This window comes from Protopterus annectens, chromosome 2.part1, assembly GCF_019279795.1.
Source record: "Protopterus annectens isolate FY-2018-M chromosome 2.part1, PAN1.0, whole genome shotgun sequence".
Classification (NCBI taxonomy): Eukaryota; Metazoa; Chordata; order Ceratodontiformes; family Protopteridae; genus Protopterus; species Protopterus annectens.
The window spans coordinates 560098272-560117728 of record NC_056729.1 but is presented as its reverse complement, the minus strand read 5'-3'; the positions used below and the strand labels follow the sequence as shown (position 1 = coordinate 560117728).

Below are 19457 nucleotides of genomic sequence, written 5' to 3'. Positions count from 1 at the left end.
TATTTGTGTTTTAAGTGATAACTCAATAATGGTATTTAAAAACAAAATAGATTAATTGCTTGCACCCAGAGACAAGTCATTTTCAATTTAAAGCAATCAGGAGAGAGAGAAACGCACAGTTTTGCGTACACGTGGAAGAATCTTTGAAAATTTCACTTAGCTCACAAAGTACAGGCTACCCTTGGCCAGTTGTCTGCAACTACAGACTTTGCCTCTCACTGACCGCATTCGCTAATGGGGGGAATACAACAGCTTTGCAGATGCAAGAAATTTACCATTTTCCCATGATTTTCATTATTTTGTCTTATTTTTCAATCCTCTTTCCTTAAGAAAAATCTTGTCAGTAGCTTAAGTCAAGAACATTAATCTTCACATCCACTGTTGTAAAATAAATTTTGAAATAATTATCCTAGTTCTAGGTATAATACAATCATGACAGGTTTATACCCCCACCCCAGCAGGCCAGAATCACAACATTATATTAACTTTAATTCCTTTCTGTGCAGCCTTTCTTCCATTGCTACAGTGATAAACCTGTATATCTTAAAACCAAAAAAAAGTGCTTGCTTGCTTTAATATCTTTAATCTATACAGTAGTTGCTGATATGTCTCACCTATCTCACATTTTAAGTACCCCTGATTGCACATAATAGAAAACAGCTTTATGATGTAACATGCAATTTTTATCATGAAATTTTTATAGCAAAACTATTGCCACTTTATTCCCTTCATTGTCCTCCTAAATATTAATGACATAAAATGAGGTCCTTTTTCTGCAGTTCACTCAAGTTTGACAAAGTCAACAAATTTTGTTCTTTCTCGGCCACTTCTTACAAAGTAATATCTCATATGTCTATTCCTATATCCAGTGAGACTGATTCTTTATAGACTCCCATTTATTCACTAATTCTATGCTGTTGGCCTTCCTGATCATCCCTGTCTCTCAGCAGTATTATCTGGTTCATGTCCAAGGTACGTCTGACTTTCTAGTCAACTTGTATGCAATTTTCTATTTCTCAAGTGTTTTCCTGTATAACACTGCAATAGGTTTCACTGACAGAGTCTTGTTCTTGGTTTTGTTCTCAGAAGATTGAGAAGCTTACTGGCTTATTCTTTGTTGGTTAAACTTCATTTCCTCCCTGGATTTTTCTGCATCAAAAGATGTTTTTGATTCTAAAGGAAAAAATATTCTGAAGCTTTACTGTTATACCTGCCTTTCTACATTCCTTGATTGCTGGGTTAAACTGGCTTTTCTTCTGCCTAGTGTACATTGAGTAATCATTTTCCTCCAACACTCTTTTTCAGCATTTTAATGATTTTCCTTTACAGCACAATTTTGTCAGAAGCAGCTCTTTAAACTGTTACGCTTGAATCTTTACTAATTTAGGTCTTGGCTTTTTTCGCATGGTCTGGTTTGGAGGGTACATAAAATGTGCCCTCTCAATTAACAAATCCTGCTGTGGAACACCAGTGTTGTTGCTTGTTTGTATGTTCATAAAATTAACATGGTCCATTCCTTACAGTTTCTCTGGTACAGCAGAAAATCTTAGATTTTTCTTTGCACTTTGTCATATTAACAGTACTATTTTTGAAACAGGCGTTGGGAAGACTCATGCAAAGCCAACCTTTTTTTTTTTCATCCTCTGATTTTTACAGTTGCATCAGTTCATTTGAATAGCTAGTTAATGATGCTCTTATTTTTTTCAATCTTTTTGAGTTAATATATCCATGCAGTGTTTAGTCCAGTATTTTTCATCTAGATTGCTGGAAGTCATTGCTCCTTTATCATAGCTGAAACTTAACTGCTTTTTGCTGAACAGTTACAGGATTCTTCCCAGCCAGAGTTTTCTGTTCTCGTTTTCTTGTTGTTTTTTCTCTCATATTCTCCAAATTTCATCTTTCCTGGCAGTGTAATTACTAACAATTGACTGCATTTTACACAGATTGACACTTTCACTGGCCTTTTTCCTCACCGGGCCCGTTTTTACATAGAGAGCTCAGCTCAACCTGTTCTTTAATTTGTAGACGTCTTGGAAGTTTCTGTAGGGAGAATCAAGTTTTTCTACTTAAGTTGTGCCCTCTTCTTCTCACAACTAAATTCATTAACTGTTGTTAATTATGGTCTACAACTTCTCCCTTGGCTGATCCCAAAGGTCAGGCATATCTTAAAAAAAAAAAGCAAAGAAAGAAACGTGAGGAGACTAGAAACATCTTCCCTGCTGTATCTTGTTATCCTTATCCGTAATCAAGAGCTTCAAGCCTCTCAGTTTTTGTATTATCTTTTTTAAGTCTGTTCCCAGATATCCTTATCTGCCATAATAGAATCCTGTTTATTCCGCATACCTAAATATTTCATCTTGTCATGTCCCCATAAAATATAGGGGTATTTTCTAAACCATTTCACAAGTAGCTAAATAGTTTACTGCTATAGCATTCTTTTATCTTCATTTATTTTATAGCCCTGAAAAACTTGAAACTACCCCAAAATGTCTCGTAACACTGTTGTCTCCTTTTCTGGGTTTATAAATTACAAACTAATATAATCTTTAAATAAAGCTAACTTCTCTTGATTACCATATCAGTTTTATCCTTGAATTTTGAGTTTCTTACTTTCTTTGCCAGTGGCTTTAAGCATAACACAAATGACAAAGTTGGAAAGAGGACACCACTGCCTTGCTCCTCTGTTCAAACAATGCTTATCAAAGAGGAAACCTCCCACCTTAATTTTTCCTCTGATCCTACATACATCATCTTAGATAAACCTATTATTCTGCCAGGGAATACAAATGCTGCTGTTGCCCTAACTATAAAATCCCAGCTGACTGTATCAAATACTTTTTCTTCAAGACCCACCAGTAATGGACTGCCAAGATGGCTACACATTCAGTAACAGCTTAATTCTAGCTCTCCCAGTGTGAAAACAGCAACTCAGCAGTGAAGGCCATTGGACTTGTATTTCTGGGTAAACTTCAGTAACTGGCTAGTAAGTGCACTGCCTGGATGCCAGGGAAAAAGAAATGCAGAGGACCTGAAAGAAAATCTGCTATAAATTGTGAGGAAAAAAAAAGCTCTGACTCTGAAAAGTACTGCAGCTGTTCAGCAAAAAGCAGTGCAAGCTCCATACATGACGTCCGTAACTTAGAGAAAAGTAAGACAATTGCACACAGACCTTTTTAAAATAAACGAAACACTGAGGGAGTATATCAACTCAAAAAAAACAAAGCTGGAAAAAAATGGAAGAAGCTTTAAACAGATACTCAGATAAGGTGATAAAACTGCAAAAATCAGAGGTTGAAATGAAGAAAAGGTTGGCTGAATATGAGACTGTTCAGGAAGAGATGTTTCAAAAAAATAACAAAATTAGAGGACAGAGCATGTAGGGAAAAACTGAGATTTTCAGCTGTACCAGAGAAGCTGGAAGGAACAGACTGCATTAATTTTATGAAAGCACAAAATAACTAACGAGGCTGGTATTCCACAGCAGGAGTTGTTAATTGAAAGGGCACATCGTATGTATGCTCCAAACCTGCTATGAAAAAGTAACCTAGACATTTAATAGTAAAGATGCAATCCTACCAGCAGAAGGAGTTGATTCTGCCAAAACTGTGACAGAAGGACAAAGTACTAAAAGTGGGAGACAGCAGAGTGTTTGTGGAGAATGATTACTCACTGTACATCAGGGGGAAGTGGAGTAAATTTATTCCACTGTTCAGGGAGTGTCGAAAGCAGGCATGAGATTCAAACTGCTGTACCCAGCTATCTTCAAAATATTCTTTCCTGGACAGAAAAAAACAATCTTTGAAATAGATACTAAGTAGGAAATACAAAAGTTTGTCCAACAAAAAGTAAGCTGTGGAACAGAAGGAGATTATGCTTTTTGTTGTTCTGGTAATAAAGACTACAGAGAGACTGTGCCAGTGCAGCCTTTTCCAGTGTTTCAACAGAAAATGCTAGAGAGAAGGAAGGGAGCATGAGAGTTGACTAGAAGAATCGAGAGTATGTTTGAAATGAAGCAGAGATGGTATCTGGGAGATGGAGATGAACAGGAATAAAACCAGTAGCTTGGAGATTGACAAACGTGGGATTACAAAGCAATAATTATATTTGTGAAATATGGAAGAACACCAGAATCTGGAAATATTGGGATTTTTCAGACTTTGTTGGACTTGTGGGGAAATGTAAAGCATATGCCCTACTTCATGTCATTAATATTCTCAAAAATACTTGAGGAAGAGGAGGGAGAAGCTAACTAAGTAAAATTACATTTTTTCTTAACAGTGCTATTTTTATAGTGCTTGATTTTCTTTGCATGTTATAAAGTAGTTTTCTCAGTTATTTTTTTTTAAGTGTAATGGGGATACTACTGTAAACAGGTGCTCCTGTTTTTCTTTCTCCCTGGATTGGGGCCCTTAGGTTGATCTGGTAACAAATTTTAAAAGAAAGCAAGTAAATGAAAAATAATATTGAATATAATAAGGCTTTTTTGTAGCAAACAAATGTATGCTTAGTAGCAAATCAGTATCTGGTCCTCATGTCTCCATGGAGACAGTCTGATAGAGAAATTGGCTGTGAGATAATGTTCGCTGAAAGCATTCAGGTGTTTCCCAGCTGGGAGAGCTATAAAGATGAGACATAACCAGACAGCACTTGGTAGAATTAGTAGCAGTTCTGTATCTGGTCCTCCTGTCTCCATGGAGACAGTCTGATATAAAGGAATTGGCTAGGAGTAATGTTCTTTGAAAGCATTCAAGTGTTTTCCCATCTGGGAGCGCTATAAATGTAAGACAAAATCAGACAGCACTTCAGAGAAGCACAAGCTGCACCACACATCTTAGCATGGATAACGTTTCTATTAGGTTAACTCAAGTCTATGAGCATGGCTGTAAGTTTCGGACATTTGTTCCTTTTAGGAAGGTAAAACGTCAATATCTGAAGATGTGCATAGTTTTGTGTGTAAAGTTAATTGTCTGTCTATTAATTTAATAGGCTTCAGGGGGTATTGGGGTGTTTTTTGAGGGCTTTCAATAAAACAAAAAGTGTTCTAAGATGCGACTTAGGCTCAAATGGATATGGCAGAAAATAACTATATAAAAGTTCAACTTGCCAAACAGTGTATAATGATACATAGGTTCCATCTTCCATACTACTGCCCCAAACTAAAAAGACATCATCAACAAATCTACAATAAAAAATTGATGGACTGAATGGTCTATTAATAACATGATCAAACTCCCAAATAGCCATTACCATATTAGCGTAGGTATTTGCACATGCAAATGTATGTGTTCATGTGCAAATATCTATGCCAATGTGGTAATGGTTATTTGGGAGTGTGTTATGTGGAAGAATTACATGCTTTTAATGATTATATTAATTCTAGTACCTCATATTTACAATTTTCTTATGAATATTCAGATAAGAGTATTGAGTTTTTTTTGGATGTAAGGGTTACGATTAATGAAGACTATTGTATTTCTACTCACCTTTATAGAAAACCATGCCACTGTAATCATTTACTTTCGTGATCGTATGTATCCACCACATATCTTTAGAAATGTGGTTAAGATTCAAGTATTTAGGGCATCTAGATGAAATGTTACTGATGTTGATTTTCAGAATCAAGCTGAGGTTTTGGGTAGATCATTTATAGACAGAGAGTATTTTGAGCATGACATTCAACAGTTCACTGATGAAGTAGCAGGTCTTAGAGATAGTACAACTAGACCCTATTTTTCCCATGCAAGTTTAACTTTAAATGACAATCTAAAGAAATCTAAAGGGAACCGTTTGAGAATTCCTTTATATTACCCTAGTGATGTTGGTCGTTACACCTAGGTATTTAGGAAATTCTGGTCTGTTTTGTGTACTGATAATGCTATAAAAGAGGTAGCTGGTGAACAGCCAGATTTTGTTTTTAAAGATATGAGGTCCTTAAAGAGACAGTTTTACTATCCTAAGAAATATGTAAGTCAGTATGATTATGCCTACACTGGCCACGGTGGTGCAGAAGTTAGTGTTGTCGCCTCACAGCAAGAGCTTTTCTGGTTCGATTCTCAGCTGGAGCACCTTCTGTGTGGAGTCTGCATGTCCTCCCTGCTGTCGAGTGACGTTTAAAGACATGCAGGTAGGTGCGTTCATGAATGGGTATGCCTTCTTTGAAGGTTGGGCATTGGGCTGGCACCTCAGCACAGTAAAAGTCAGCTGCCAATCATTAGCGGACCAGAGTTCCGCTGTGGCGACCCCTAACTGGGAAAAGCTGAAAGACTTTAGTTTTTATGATTTTGCCTACACTAAGCCATGTGGTAAATGTAATTTTTGCAAATATGTAGACGGCGCTAGAATATTTTTACACCCAGACCAAAACAACAAAAAATATGTTTTTAATGTTGCTGCCACACGTCAGTCCACACATACATTGTTTATTTGGCCCATTGTGTAATTTGCAGAAATTTTTATATAGGTAAAACTGATAGGATGTTTAGAAATAGGATTAGAGAATATATATACCATATTAGCCGTGGTACACTAAATAATCCCCTAGCTAAACATATGAATGATACTACAGCAGAACATAGTTTTAAATTTTTAGCCATTGGGAGGGTGTTTGAAAGTGAACGTGGTGGTGATGTTAGAAATTTTACTGAACAGTTAGAAGCCAAATGGATTATTAGGCTTAGAAGTGATTCTGGGGATGGACTCAACTATATGGTTCCCAGTAAGCCTATGCTTAAAACTCATCTAATTTTTAGGTAAAACAACTTCTATGCATATGTATGGGTTACATACTTTTTGTTGTTTTTATTCTTTGTATTATATATATGTATATGTATATATATTAATATATGTTTTTATACTTTTTGTACATATTTTTTATTTGTACATTTTGTATGGTTTCTTTAATATGCATTAATTGTTTATATATTTTGATTGGTGGTTTTAAATTTGTTTGGGTATGTACAGGTGATTATATTAGGCATTTCATTATATCTGATGAAGCAGTTGTATTGTGAAAGCGCTCATGGTCTTTGCTGGCAAAGTTTAAATATACTGGATTATTCAGTTGTTTTTCAGTCTACATATTTTTTTTTTTTGGCATTTATGTCTGACTGTCACAGGTCTTCTCTCGCACAGTCTGTCCATCCCTTTGCTGGATGCCCTTGTTTCCTTCTGCTTTCTTCCTGACTGTCCCACATTTTCTTTACCAGATTGTCTTCTGTTTTTCTGCACATATACCCAAACCACTGTAATCTGTTCTGTTTGACATGCAAAATCATGTCACAAACCCAAGAGCCCTAGTGACATCCCTAATTCTTATACTAGACAGGTAGCTAACTGTCATCTAATTTTTAGCCAGCCAGTTAAGTTCTTTGTGTGTCTTGCAAGGGCGTCACCAAGGACTAAGATATTTCTGGGATGTGCTGCAAGAATATGAGGGCTTAAAGGTATAGGCTTGCAGCACAGGTGACTCCCATTGACAGCAGTGTGACTTCCTGTGGTGTTAGTATTTATGCTTCATTGCTGAGTCAGGAGTGGAGTCCCACAAGGATTGGTCCCGGGTCCTCTCCTGTTTGGTATCTACTTCTTAGAAGTCCAGTCCAACACGGAGGGAGTCTGGCTGACAAAGTTTGCAGATGATTGCAAGTTGGGAGCCATTATTAACTCCCCAAGTGATGACATCCTACAGAAAGACCTCACTGAGACCAACAACTGCCTTAAGCTCAATGCCAAAAAATGTGTCGTCATCCCCTTTGGGAAAAACCCACTTCCCATGAACTACGACATCGATGGTAGTCCACTGAACACAGAACATGTTATAAGAGATCTGGGAACACAGGTTGACAGCAACTTCTCTTTTGACCACCACACTGCCACTGTGGTCAGAAAGTCCTTCTATGTGGCACATCACATTACTAAGGGTTTTGCATCCAGTAAGAAAGAGGCCATTGTCTCCGTCTACTCTTCCCTCAGTAGGCCATTCATCAAGTACAGTGCCCCATTTGGCATGTACCTCACTTAACACCTGCAACAACTGGAGAGGCCAGAAAAGTACCACACAGAGGATCCTAGGCCTTAAACACTTGCAAAGTGGACAGATTCAAAAAACTTCAACTATTCTCTCTCTCATATCGCCTACTTAGAGGCGATCTCTGCTTGACTTATAAAGCTGTCTGACCCAGCTCTGTTAGAAATGCTGCATCTAAAGAAATCCCAATCCCTCTGCACCACACGCTCCAGAAACCTCAACCTCATTATCACAATGCCAATCCCTCTGCACCACACGCTCCAGAAACCTCAACCTCATTACCACAATCAACAGAACGTCCTGGACGGACAGGTTCACAACCTAGAGACTGCCCATGCTATGGAATAGACTTCCCATACATGTCAAACAGAGCACCTCACTGGCCCTCTTCAACAGAAGTCTTGATGAGTGGATGAGAAATAGAAAATTCACCCTGGGATCACTCCAGTGGCTCTACTTGACAGAGGCACTGGAAACTTAAGTTGGGTGGCATGTTGCCAGGGTAATCCTATGGGCTAGGCTTGTAAGGGCTCCAGGGCCATTAGCCTAGTACACACCTATGAACTTATAAGCTAGTAGGGTTTCTAGGAGGTCTGGAATATTTAGACAGTGATTTTTTTTTTTTTTACTAGCTCAGTATATGTAGAAGTAATGTTTTTGTTGATGTGGTAAAACAATGTGGTTGTGGTGGTGCTTTACTGGCAGTGGTGGATTGGATGAGATTAGCCTCCAATCTAAATAGGTAGATCTTTCACCGGTGGAACTATTATGTGTTATTGTGGCTAATGAATCTTAATTTAAACAGATGTAGAAAGCTGCTGCCTTTCCTGATGTAAATCAGTAAGTTGTTTTGATTGCTTATAGTTTTGCAGTTATTTTGACTGAACAGTACAAATCAGTTTTGATGTATTATGACTTTTTTTCCCCTTTTTTATAGATGTCTGAAGAAAAAATAGATATAACAGGTGACACTGTACAGAAAGAATTAGAAAAGTACACTTCTCAAATATTGCAAAACAATCCAATGGGGCTTCAAGTCTCACATGTAAGTACGCAGCTAAAATAGAGAGGGTTGACTTTAATTTGATCATAGTGCTGTTGTCATTTTGTAGAAATTGTTGTCTTATTGCTCTAGTAGCATTTGATCAGCTCATTTCTCAATGTAAGTAGATTTTTTTTTCTGCATTTCAAATTCTTTAGCTGCAGTAGAGGTGTAACTAGGATGGAGTGAAGGGGCATCTGCCCTGGGTGCAAACTGTGTAGGGACATAATCAGCAGGCACTGATGGTCTGACTGCATTTGCATTGACATTTGAAAGCCAAAACTGCATTTAATGACAGATCTGAAGTATTGAAGTGCTTAATGTGAGGTGAATTTGTGTTATAAACCTTAACAAGCATTAATGTAAACAGATTCTGCATTCATCTGGTTTATTCTGATGAAATGCAATCATTGCTTGACAAAAGAGACCGAATACATCTTTGGTCATGGTTTAGTATTGTGTATTTTTGTGTTTTCATTTTTCTTTTCTTTTCTTTTCGCTTGATTCCTGACATCATCAGGTTTTTGCCATGTTAGTCTGTTTATACATATAGAAGTGTGAACCCTTTGCTCACTTATTCTTTTACTTAATTCTATGTCTACTTCCAGCGCAAAAGGTAGACTTACAGTGGGCATTTGTAAAAGTGTGCTTCCCACAATAGCTGGCGTTAGGCACCCGCGAAACCCTCGGCCGCGGGTAGCCCCCGATTATTTCCCTGCTAACAAGGGCCCCCTTGCAGTAGCTGCGGGTTTCTCCATCTCCTCAGTTTTTTCCTCCTCACCTCTTGGATGTCTGCACAGCTAGCTGTCATCACCGTGCGATCACAAATTTTTTTTTTTTGCTTTTTTTTTTTCTTGATTGGTCTGTAAGCTGCACTCAATTGACCTACACAGCATATATGTAATAGTGACAGATATGTTGCAGATGGCTTAAATAATGATTTATTCAGTGTAGATCAGGGTTTGATTTGTTCTCTGTATGATTTGGAGCAAAGCAGTTTAATCGGACCAAAGCTTACACATCCTTCCTGGAAACAATCATCTTTGTTTAGCGGATTTCGCCTTCATACAGGGATATATACAATAGACAGCATGCTAAACTTAAGTATTGCTCAGGAAGTGTCCACAAAAAGCATTTGTAGGTGGACCTTAGTAAGATGCTCAGTGTAGAGCCATGCATTCATTTTGTTTGCTGTTAATAGTATTTTGTGTAACACTACAGATGTACATTCCATGTCAGTATATAGTAGTTGTTTACAATCAAACATAAAGCGATCGATACTACAACAGCAGTGTGCCAGTAACAATTTAGCTGAGACTCCATGCAACCCAACCCACAGATTATATGCAAGTTGCACATTTTGCTAACTGTTTTATACCCCTGTGTGTTATTAACTGATTTGGATTTTTGCATCAGAAACTACCAGACCGAGCTTGACTGGGAAAAAAGTATTTTGGATTTCTACAAAGGGACAAGTACCTAACCAAAGGTGGTGTTGCAGTACTTTTGAGAATAGGAATCTCTGACTACTGATATACTGTTAGACTCTGGAGTATACTGTGCCTCTGTCCTCTTGCCCAGTTTAATCTTTTCTTCCAACTGTGTGCTTTTTATTGTAGTACACATGAGCCTGGCAGCTAAATTAACACTTTGTTTACTTTCTACTGTTGCCTTCACTGTTCATATAACAGCACAAGATATCCCAGGTCCTTGAATTTCAGCAGAACTGTTGCATTAGATGGTTAGACTTTGCACTTTGCAGCTAGCAGTATGCTGCCGTACTATGCAGCACACATGCATTGCACTCGACACCTGAACGGTACCGTGCTGCATACTTGGCAGCTTTAAGGGCTATGGGTGTTGAAGCAATATAAACAAAAAAATGTTACAATGGTTTTGACCCTATTTCCTAGGCAAAATTACTTTCTGTTTAAATATATCTTTACTGAAACATTCTTGCCATGCAGTACTTTGAAAATGGAATCATATATATATATATATATATATATATATATATATATGTGTGTGTGTGTGTCACTAACAATCATTATTTTTCACATTAGTCTGTTTTCATAGCTTCAAAGATTAGCACTAGACTAAATGCCCTTATGGACCATTTTAAGCCTAGCTAATTACCCCATGTGAGGAGGACTATTTTGATTATTAATACTGGTTTTATCAATTACTGCTAATTTTGCTACTCCTATGTTAATTTAAGAAGGATGAAAAGCTGTACTAAGGGGTGTAGCGAAATAGTGCACATGAGATAGGTTTCTCAACTAGCCAGTGGCTAATCAGCCTATAAGCTGTAACAAATAATAAAGACAAAGTGACTGGCAACTATTTAAATACAAATGTAGCAGACAGATGTTCATCGTGTTTCACTGTTGCAGTCATTACTCTTGGGTTATCCTGCTGGCAGTCTACCCTCAGTCGGTCAGAATTCCAAAGTCTAGGTCTGGCGTCGGTTGCTGTCACCTCTTCCCTGACATCAGTGCGCCAGGAGTATAAAAGATGCAGCCGATGCCATTTTCTTCAGTCTTTCTTGCCGCACGGTGCCCAAAGCAAAAGCAGTTCGCAAGTGCCGGTCGGCCGACTCCTGAGATTTTCATATCCAAATTTCAGAACCAAAGTCTTCATTAAAGCTAAGTACCCCATTGGGGAAACTTTTTTTTCTTGCTCCAGACCGATGTCAGAAAAAGTTAACAATTGTATTTCTTGTGGGAAGCAAATACCTCATAAGGATTTTCACTCTTACTGTATTCCTTGCCTAGGCCCTAATCACAACATTGCTAGCTGTCGGTTTTGTGCTAGATTTAACCAACGCACTATCAAGCGTCAGTTCGATTTTGCATTTCATTACTTTGGCAGAAGATTTAATTATATAATGCCGTCGGACCAGCCGACAACCGGAGTTTACAAAAAACGGAAGGAATTCAAATATATCCCTACTTGGACGACTGCCTAATTCAAGCAGAGAACAAAGACATTCTTCTAAAGCATCTGGCGTTTGTAAAAAGATTACTAATTGGCCTAGGGTACACAGTAAACGAAAAGAAATCAAAACTTGTGCCCTCTCAAGAGATAATATTCCTGGGTGCAAGCTTAAATACAACTGCCCAGATGGCTTATCTCACACCAGACAAACAAAAGCAACTGACTACTTACTTCAAGAAATTGGCAACAAAAACCCACTTATCTGCAAGGAAAATCCTACAGGCCTTGGGTTTCATGGCATCCTGCATTCTACTAATTCATATGCCAGACTGCATATAAGGAAACTACAATGGTATCTAAAAAGTATTTGGACTCATCATTGCCACAGCCTGGAGACAGTAATTGCACTCATTCCCTGCCTGCAACAGGAGTTTTGATGGTGGGCAGAAGCCTGTCACCACAACAAGGGTTTGCCATTCAGTTTACCCACAGCCAGGCAGACACTGACAACGGATGCATCAGATAATGCCTGGGGGGCCCATATGGCAGGAAAATGTATTCAGGGCACATGGCCTGCAAACCAGATGCATCTTCACATCAATCAAAAAGAGATGCTAGCTGTTCGAAATGCCCTGACAGCTTTCAAGGACCTGCTTCATCCAGGACAGTTGCTGATAAAGACAGACAACACTACGGTCATGTGGTACATAGACAAGCAGGGAGGTACACATTCCTACCCCCTCTGCAGACAAGCAATGACCTTATGGGACACAGCATTGGCTTTTCAAGTTCACCTGCAAGCGCATTTCCTGCCTGGAAAAACAAACACTCTGGCAGACGAACTAAGCAGAAACCTCATGGATCCTCACGAATGGAAACTGGATCCACAAGTCTTCAGCATGATAATAAGGAAATGGGGATGCCCAGACATAGATCTATTTGCCTCCCCTCACAACTGCCAATTGCAGAGATTTTGCACAAGGATTTGTCACAAGCAAGCATGGAAAGTGGACACCCTATCCTTCAGCTGGAAAAATCTAACCTGTATATGCTTTTCCCCACTGCCTCTCCTTCCCAGGGTACTCCTAAAAGTCAGACGAGAAGCCAAAAATGATACTGATTGCACCAGACTGGCCGCGCCAGCACTGGTACCCAATCCTAAAGAGCTTGTCTCAAGGTCCAGCATGGATATTGCCTCAGACTTCTCACTTGCTGACCCAACAAAACAATCGGATCCTGCACAGCCAACTCAGGACCTTAAATCTGGCAACATGGCGGATAATGTAGGCATTCAGAACACTCCTCTTTCAAAAGCTGTTATGGATGTTATCTTGGAGGCCAGGAGGCCCAGTACCAGAAAATCTTATGCAGAAAAATGGAAGAGATTCTGTGCTTGGAAAAAGGAACAAGACATTGACACGTGTGTACCAAATATCCCTCAGATTTTACAATACCTAACTGAGATGCTGAACAAAGGCCTTTCTTTCTCATCAATTAAGATTCATGCCTCTGCCATTTCAGCCCATTACAATACGGAACCACCTATCTTTTCTCATCCTTTAATAAGGCAGTACCTCAGAGGGGCCAAAAACATTAGGCCTCCAAGGAGAGCACCAATTCCGGCCTGGGACCTCAAATTATGTTTTGGAAAAACTCACACTGCCTCCTTTCGAGCCAGCATCAACAACAGATATAAAATTCTTCTCCTGGAAAACAGCTCTGCTCCTAGCAATAACTTCTGCAAGGCGAGTGTCTGAGTTACAAGCACTCATGGCTGTGGAACCTTTCATCCAGACAGGGTTTCTCTGAGGACAAACCCTACATTTATGTCTAAGGTGGTGTCCAGTGTGGCCCTCAACCAAACCATTCACTTGTCTACCTTTTATCCAAATCCACAGAACAAGGGTGAGAAAATTCTGCATTCTTTGGACATACACAGGCAGCTACACTTCTACTTGGACAGAACTAAAGCTTTCAGAAAGACTGAGCAACTTTTAGTGTCATATGCTACAGGATCACAAGGAAAGGCCATCTCAAAACAGACTATTTCTAAATGGATAGGCCATTGCATCCGTTTCTGCTATTTTCAACATGGCAAATCAGTGCCTAAGGGCATTAGGCCTCATTCCACCAGAGCAGCAGCCACTTCAGCAGCCTTCCTCAGAGGAGTACCAACCAAAGATATCTTAGACTAAGGCTTCAACTTGGAGTTCAGTGCACACTTTCACAAAGCACTACCACTTACCTCTTTACTCTAAGTCCAGAGCAGGCTTTGCCACTGCAGTTCTGCAGGGCCTCATAGCCTCTCCTAATCCTATTTAGCCCAGCCACCCATCCTCAGCTTTGGGATTCAACCCAAGAGTAATGACTGCAACAGTGAAACACTATGAACATCGTACAGTTGTGTACCTACCATAAATGTAGATGTTCGAGTGTATTCACTGTTGCAGTCCAGGTTACCGACCCTCCATCCCCCTTTTCTTTGCTGGGATTTATCTGCACTTCTCTATCCTATACAACCTATTTGGTGTATTTGCTTGTAGATGAAGGAAATGTTATATTTGTGCATGTGTTTTTATTGGCATATTTTTCAGCCTACCAATTTGGGGGCACCTGACATCTGGGACAAGAAAAACAGAAGAAAATGGCGTCGGCTGCATCTTTTATACCCCTGGCGCACTGACGTCAGGGAAGAGGCGACAGCAACCGACACCGGACCTAGACTTTGGAATTTTGGCCGACTGAGGGTAGCCTGCCAGCAGGATAATCCAAGAATAATGACTGCAACAGTGAATACACTCGAACATCTACATTTATGGTAGGTACACAACTGTACTTTGTCACTGGGGAAATTGTTTATTGTAGGTTATCCCTTCCTTTTAAATATTCTTTCGAAACAACTTAACCTAATACCATCAAACAATCATGGAGTTAAAGGGTTCTGACAACTACTACTTTTGCACCAGTGCCGCCTTTTCCTGTCCTTGATCTTTTCTGCACAGTTAGTGGCTCAGCAAGTTGAAGAGCTGTCTGTGATGCTTGGGACATATCTCTGTGCTCAAGGATTTTGTTCAGCTCCAAATCTTAAGGGGGGGGGGGTCAAAGATCCAAAATTGGAGACATTGTTTTTTAATATTACACTAATTCACAATAACTTTTTATAACATGCATGTCTGAACCTGTAATGGTTGTAATTATTGATTGTCTGTAGTCCTCTGTGATTTTCCTGAAAGTCAAAAATTTTACAAGGGACATGGCAAAACCATGGACATTCTGCAATATCGGGTACAGCTGACGGGTATGTTTGGAAGATCAGAATGCTTCTCATACAAGCTTCTGGAATTCCTGTTGCTGTCCTGTGAATATGTTAAGCAGGTGTCCTGTTTACTTTGTTGGTTGTCACAGAGAATATCTAAAAACATTTTCGACCAGTCTTGCCACACACATTTAGTCAACGGCCATCATCAGACGCAAAGTCTAAACATATTACATATTTTAAAAGTAAGCAGTGTCTTCAGGTTTTGATCTGTAACTTTCAACATTAGTTCTTGTGGCTTACCGCTCAGCTGCTAGCATGCTTTTTCTGCAATGAAGAGCTTCAAGATATGCAAGATGTTGTCAGTCAGGCACTTCCAAGAACATGTTTGGTCCAAATAATGCACCTGCCTCCATGCAAGTCTGGTAAAATGGTAAACCCTTGGAAGAAATCATTATGCTATTTACTGAAGGGAGGGGGATTGTTGACAAGCAAATCACCAAGATGCAGGAATTAACTTTAAAAGTTACAAAACTGATCCCAAAGATAGAGCTGACATTTTTAAAATACCTAACCTAGACAGTTATTTATGATGAAACAATATGATGAGTGGATGTCCTTATCAGAAGCTTCCTTTTAAGCTCCCATGGCACTTGTTGAAAGGGGGGTATTTATTAATTTATATTTCCAATAAAATTCAGACTATAGTCCGTTACTCTGCATTAATATATTTGAAATTTCATCTCTGTGAAATTAACAGATCATATATGCTGACTATATTAAAATTCTTAAAGTACTCCATTCTAAGAACCTCTTCAGTTGTATCCCCAATTGTTCTAATCCTTCTACAGGTGAGATACATGTGCTTTGTAATGCCCCTCCCCAATATTTTAAATCTACATACTTTGTCATTACAACTCTGATCGCCATCCCTCCTTTTACTGGCAATTTTCTTAGAATTAATCTAAACTGAAAATCCATAGCCTTGCCTGCTTCATATATATATATATATATATATATATATATATATATATATATATATATATATATATATATATATATATATGCCCTTTTCAGTCATTTCCCCATTTTTCAAGCTCATAATTAATTCTCCCTCACTTTTTACTCTGCAAATGCAAAACTTGCTTTTTTTCTAACCTTTGCTCCAGACCTTGAATTATTCTTTAAGTAAATGTTCTTCTTTGTGTGATATATCCCACCATTATATTAATTTCCATGGGCAAATCTATACTCCCTGTTTTGCTCTTTTCTTCTTCCACTGATACCCATGTTTTCCATTAATTTCTCTTTAAAAGCACACCACCATCACCACCACCACATAGCTGATGAATCATTACAGTCCCTGAAATTGTAACAAATGATATATAATTGTATTGCCTTACTCAGTTCTTCTTTAATATTTCTTTATCTATTTTGTGTACACTTTTCCCCTTATGGTATGAAAATATTGTTGTCAGAAGTCCTTGTGTTCATTTAATTTAAGGTGATTTCCAAGTATAAAATCCTTAATGTCTCTGCAGCTCTTCTTTATATTTGTTGTAGAGGAGTGTGGCCTTTACACTCCTTATTAAATATGACCCGCTCTATGGTTTCTATCCTTGAAGGAGAGAGATTTCTACTGCAGTAGCCTGTTTCCTAAAGGAGTGCATTTTCACACTTAATACTCAAAGGCATTCATTACACCTGGTGTGTACTAACATTACATTGTGAAGCACCATATCTCTTGGGTTTCATTTTCCATTTTTTACTTTCATGCACGTGAAGTTTTATAAAATTGCATAGGGAAGGCCTGGGCAATTTGAAACCATAGAGCAAACCGTAGAACTTTTATATGTCTCACACCATTAGCATTCAAGATGATGACTGGTCTGATTCTAAGCATATATTTTTGTTAGTCAACTTGTCTGGGATAAACATGACAGTAATAGGTTTATGGTTACCTACACCATCATCAAAACACATACGCACTTCAACTGCCATGGATTGTATTCATTATTACCATTCCAGCTACAAGATCGCACTGCAGAGCCCTGTGTCACACTGCACAGTCCAGCAGTTTCTATAGACCTTTAGGTAGAGGCTTGGCATCTTTGCCTTATCTCTTCCTAATCCCATCTATTTTTTCACAATTTCATCTCTAGACAGGTTGCCATCTGCCTGCTTGATTCTGCCTCCATCCCTCATTATCTCTTCCATGCCAGTACATTATCACTGTACTACCTTATGATGAGTAAAGTTAAACATTCGTTCAGCACATCCATGTGCTTCTGTATTTACCCTAGCATTTGGCAACCCAGCCTCAGGTGTTTTCCGTCTGTATTCCTCTTATAGCTATCCTTCAACACACACTAGGCCAGTTTATTTTCTGAACAGACTTTGATTTGTTGTGACTTTAAGACCTAATCTATGGAGATGTCATTGAAGGGAGGGTGTCAGCGAATGCAAAAACAGTGTTGGTATTTCTTGCTTCCATTTATGTGCAACTTTCCTTTTTCTTACCATCCCTTATGCTTGTCTCTCTTCCCCATCAGTTCACTCACTTCCTTTTTGAACCATGCTAATTTTCTGACCTTCCAGCATTATTTTTTTTTATTTTAATTTGTTAATTGGATTAGAGTGCTAATTTCTTGGACCATTTTTCAGATTCAGCCCAGGAAGGACAACAAAGATGCAGATCAACAGATCAGTCACTAGCATATTTAACACACAGTAAATATTTCCAGTGAACAGTAAAAGATACACAAGGAACACAGTAAAGATAATGAATTGCTACATTTGAAAATCACATAAAGTTTATCAAAGTTCTAGTAAAGTACTCAAGGCTGGATGATACAATAACAATATCTCCTTTTCCTAATAAAATAGTCACTGATTTTGGTAACCATTCCTAATGAAGTCCAATATCACATCTGAATTAATTCCTTCCTATTGCCTGCCGATTGCAACTCCCCTACCAAAAAATGAATCTTTACAGAGTCCATCTCATTGTTTGTAGACTTGCAACATGACAAAGTCACTTCACTTCAATTCAGCACTTAATTCCAAACTTGAAAGTGCAACTGTCATCTACAACATGGAAAAGTGACAGCTGTAACATTGCATGTTTTTACAGTGCGTTTCCCTATCTTCCCCACACCCCAGCTGTATGTGTATGTATATGTATACAGTCTCTGAATTAGTATATGAAAAACATTTTCACACTTTACAGTTTGTACTTGAGTGTTAAACTTAGTATCAGTTTTCTGTCTTGCTCCCCTGTAACCTACTGACCCCACAGCTGGAAACTTATGCTATAATATGCGTGGAGTTTTATCTGGTAGTCAGAGTCTGAAGAAGTCCATATGTAAATAGACAAAATCACTCACTCTGTGTGTAATAAAATGTTGGTATGAAGGAAAACACAATGGATTTTGTTTTTTATCTTTTTTTTTATTTTGTTTTCAAAGTCTGGTGCTAGTCTTTGTCTTGTGTGTCTGTGCTATGTGTGGGAGTCAGTGAGGGTGTCTTTGTGTACTTCTGTAGACTGGATACCTTGATGCAGTATAGAGGCTTGTCGTAATGTAACAACATTGCTACTAAATGTCAGTCAGTCATAAGTCAATAATAGCTCTCAGTCTCTTGTCGTAATGTAACAACATTGCTACTAAATGTCAGGCAGTCATAAATCAGTAATCACTCTCAATCTCTTGGCACAAAAAATCTAGACAAAGCCAAAGATAATGAGAGAACAGCCTCAAAAATTGGGACAAATTTTAAATATTGCTCTTAGAAACTTAAAAAGTTGCTAGAATAAAAGGCATGTTACTATGCATTTTCTAAAGGATATGAAATCTGAAACTCAAATGAGTGTAATTATTTAGTGAATTCAACCCTCACTAATTTGCCACAAAAAATCCAGAAAACTACAAATTTTGAGGAACAGACCAAAAAATGAGTCAAATCTGGACATTCTCTGAAAATCTGGGCAGTTGAAGAGTATGTAGTCAGTGTGTGTACACCTCTGAGCAGCTATCTTGCTCTGGTACAGGGGGTTGTCATAATGTGGCATTAGTATTAAATGCTGGTCAGTGTGTGTACCTTGGCACACCAGTTCTTAATGATCTGAATTTAGTAACACTATAGTGATCGTTAAATAGTGCTGGATGGGTTTGACACGGAAGGGGGTGGAATGGCAATGT

General features: G+C 38.5%; 1 protein-coding gene across 1 annotated transcript in view; it reads left to right on the top strand.

Annotated features, from left to right (window-relative positions):
* POLR1A (RNA polymerase I subunit A) overlaps window positions 1-19457 on the top strand; it is a 2269619-nt gene that overhangs the window by 228702 nt on the left and 2021460 nt on the right. Inside the window, exon 4 of the mRNA XM_044062330.1 lies at window positions 8961-9068. Within this exon, the coding sequence (XP_043918265.1) occupies window positions 8961-9068 (108 nt within the window). The remainder of the gene's footprint in view (window positions 1-8960; window positions 9069-19457) is intronic.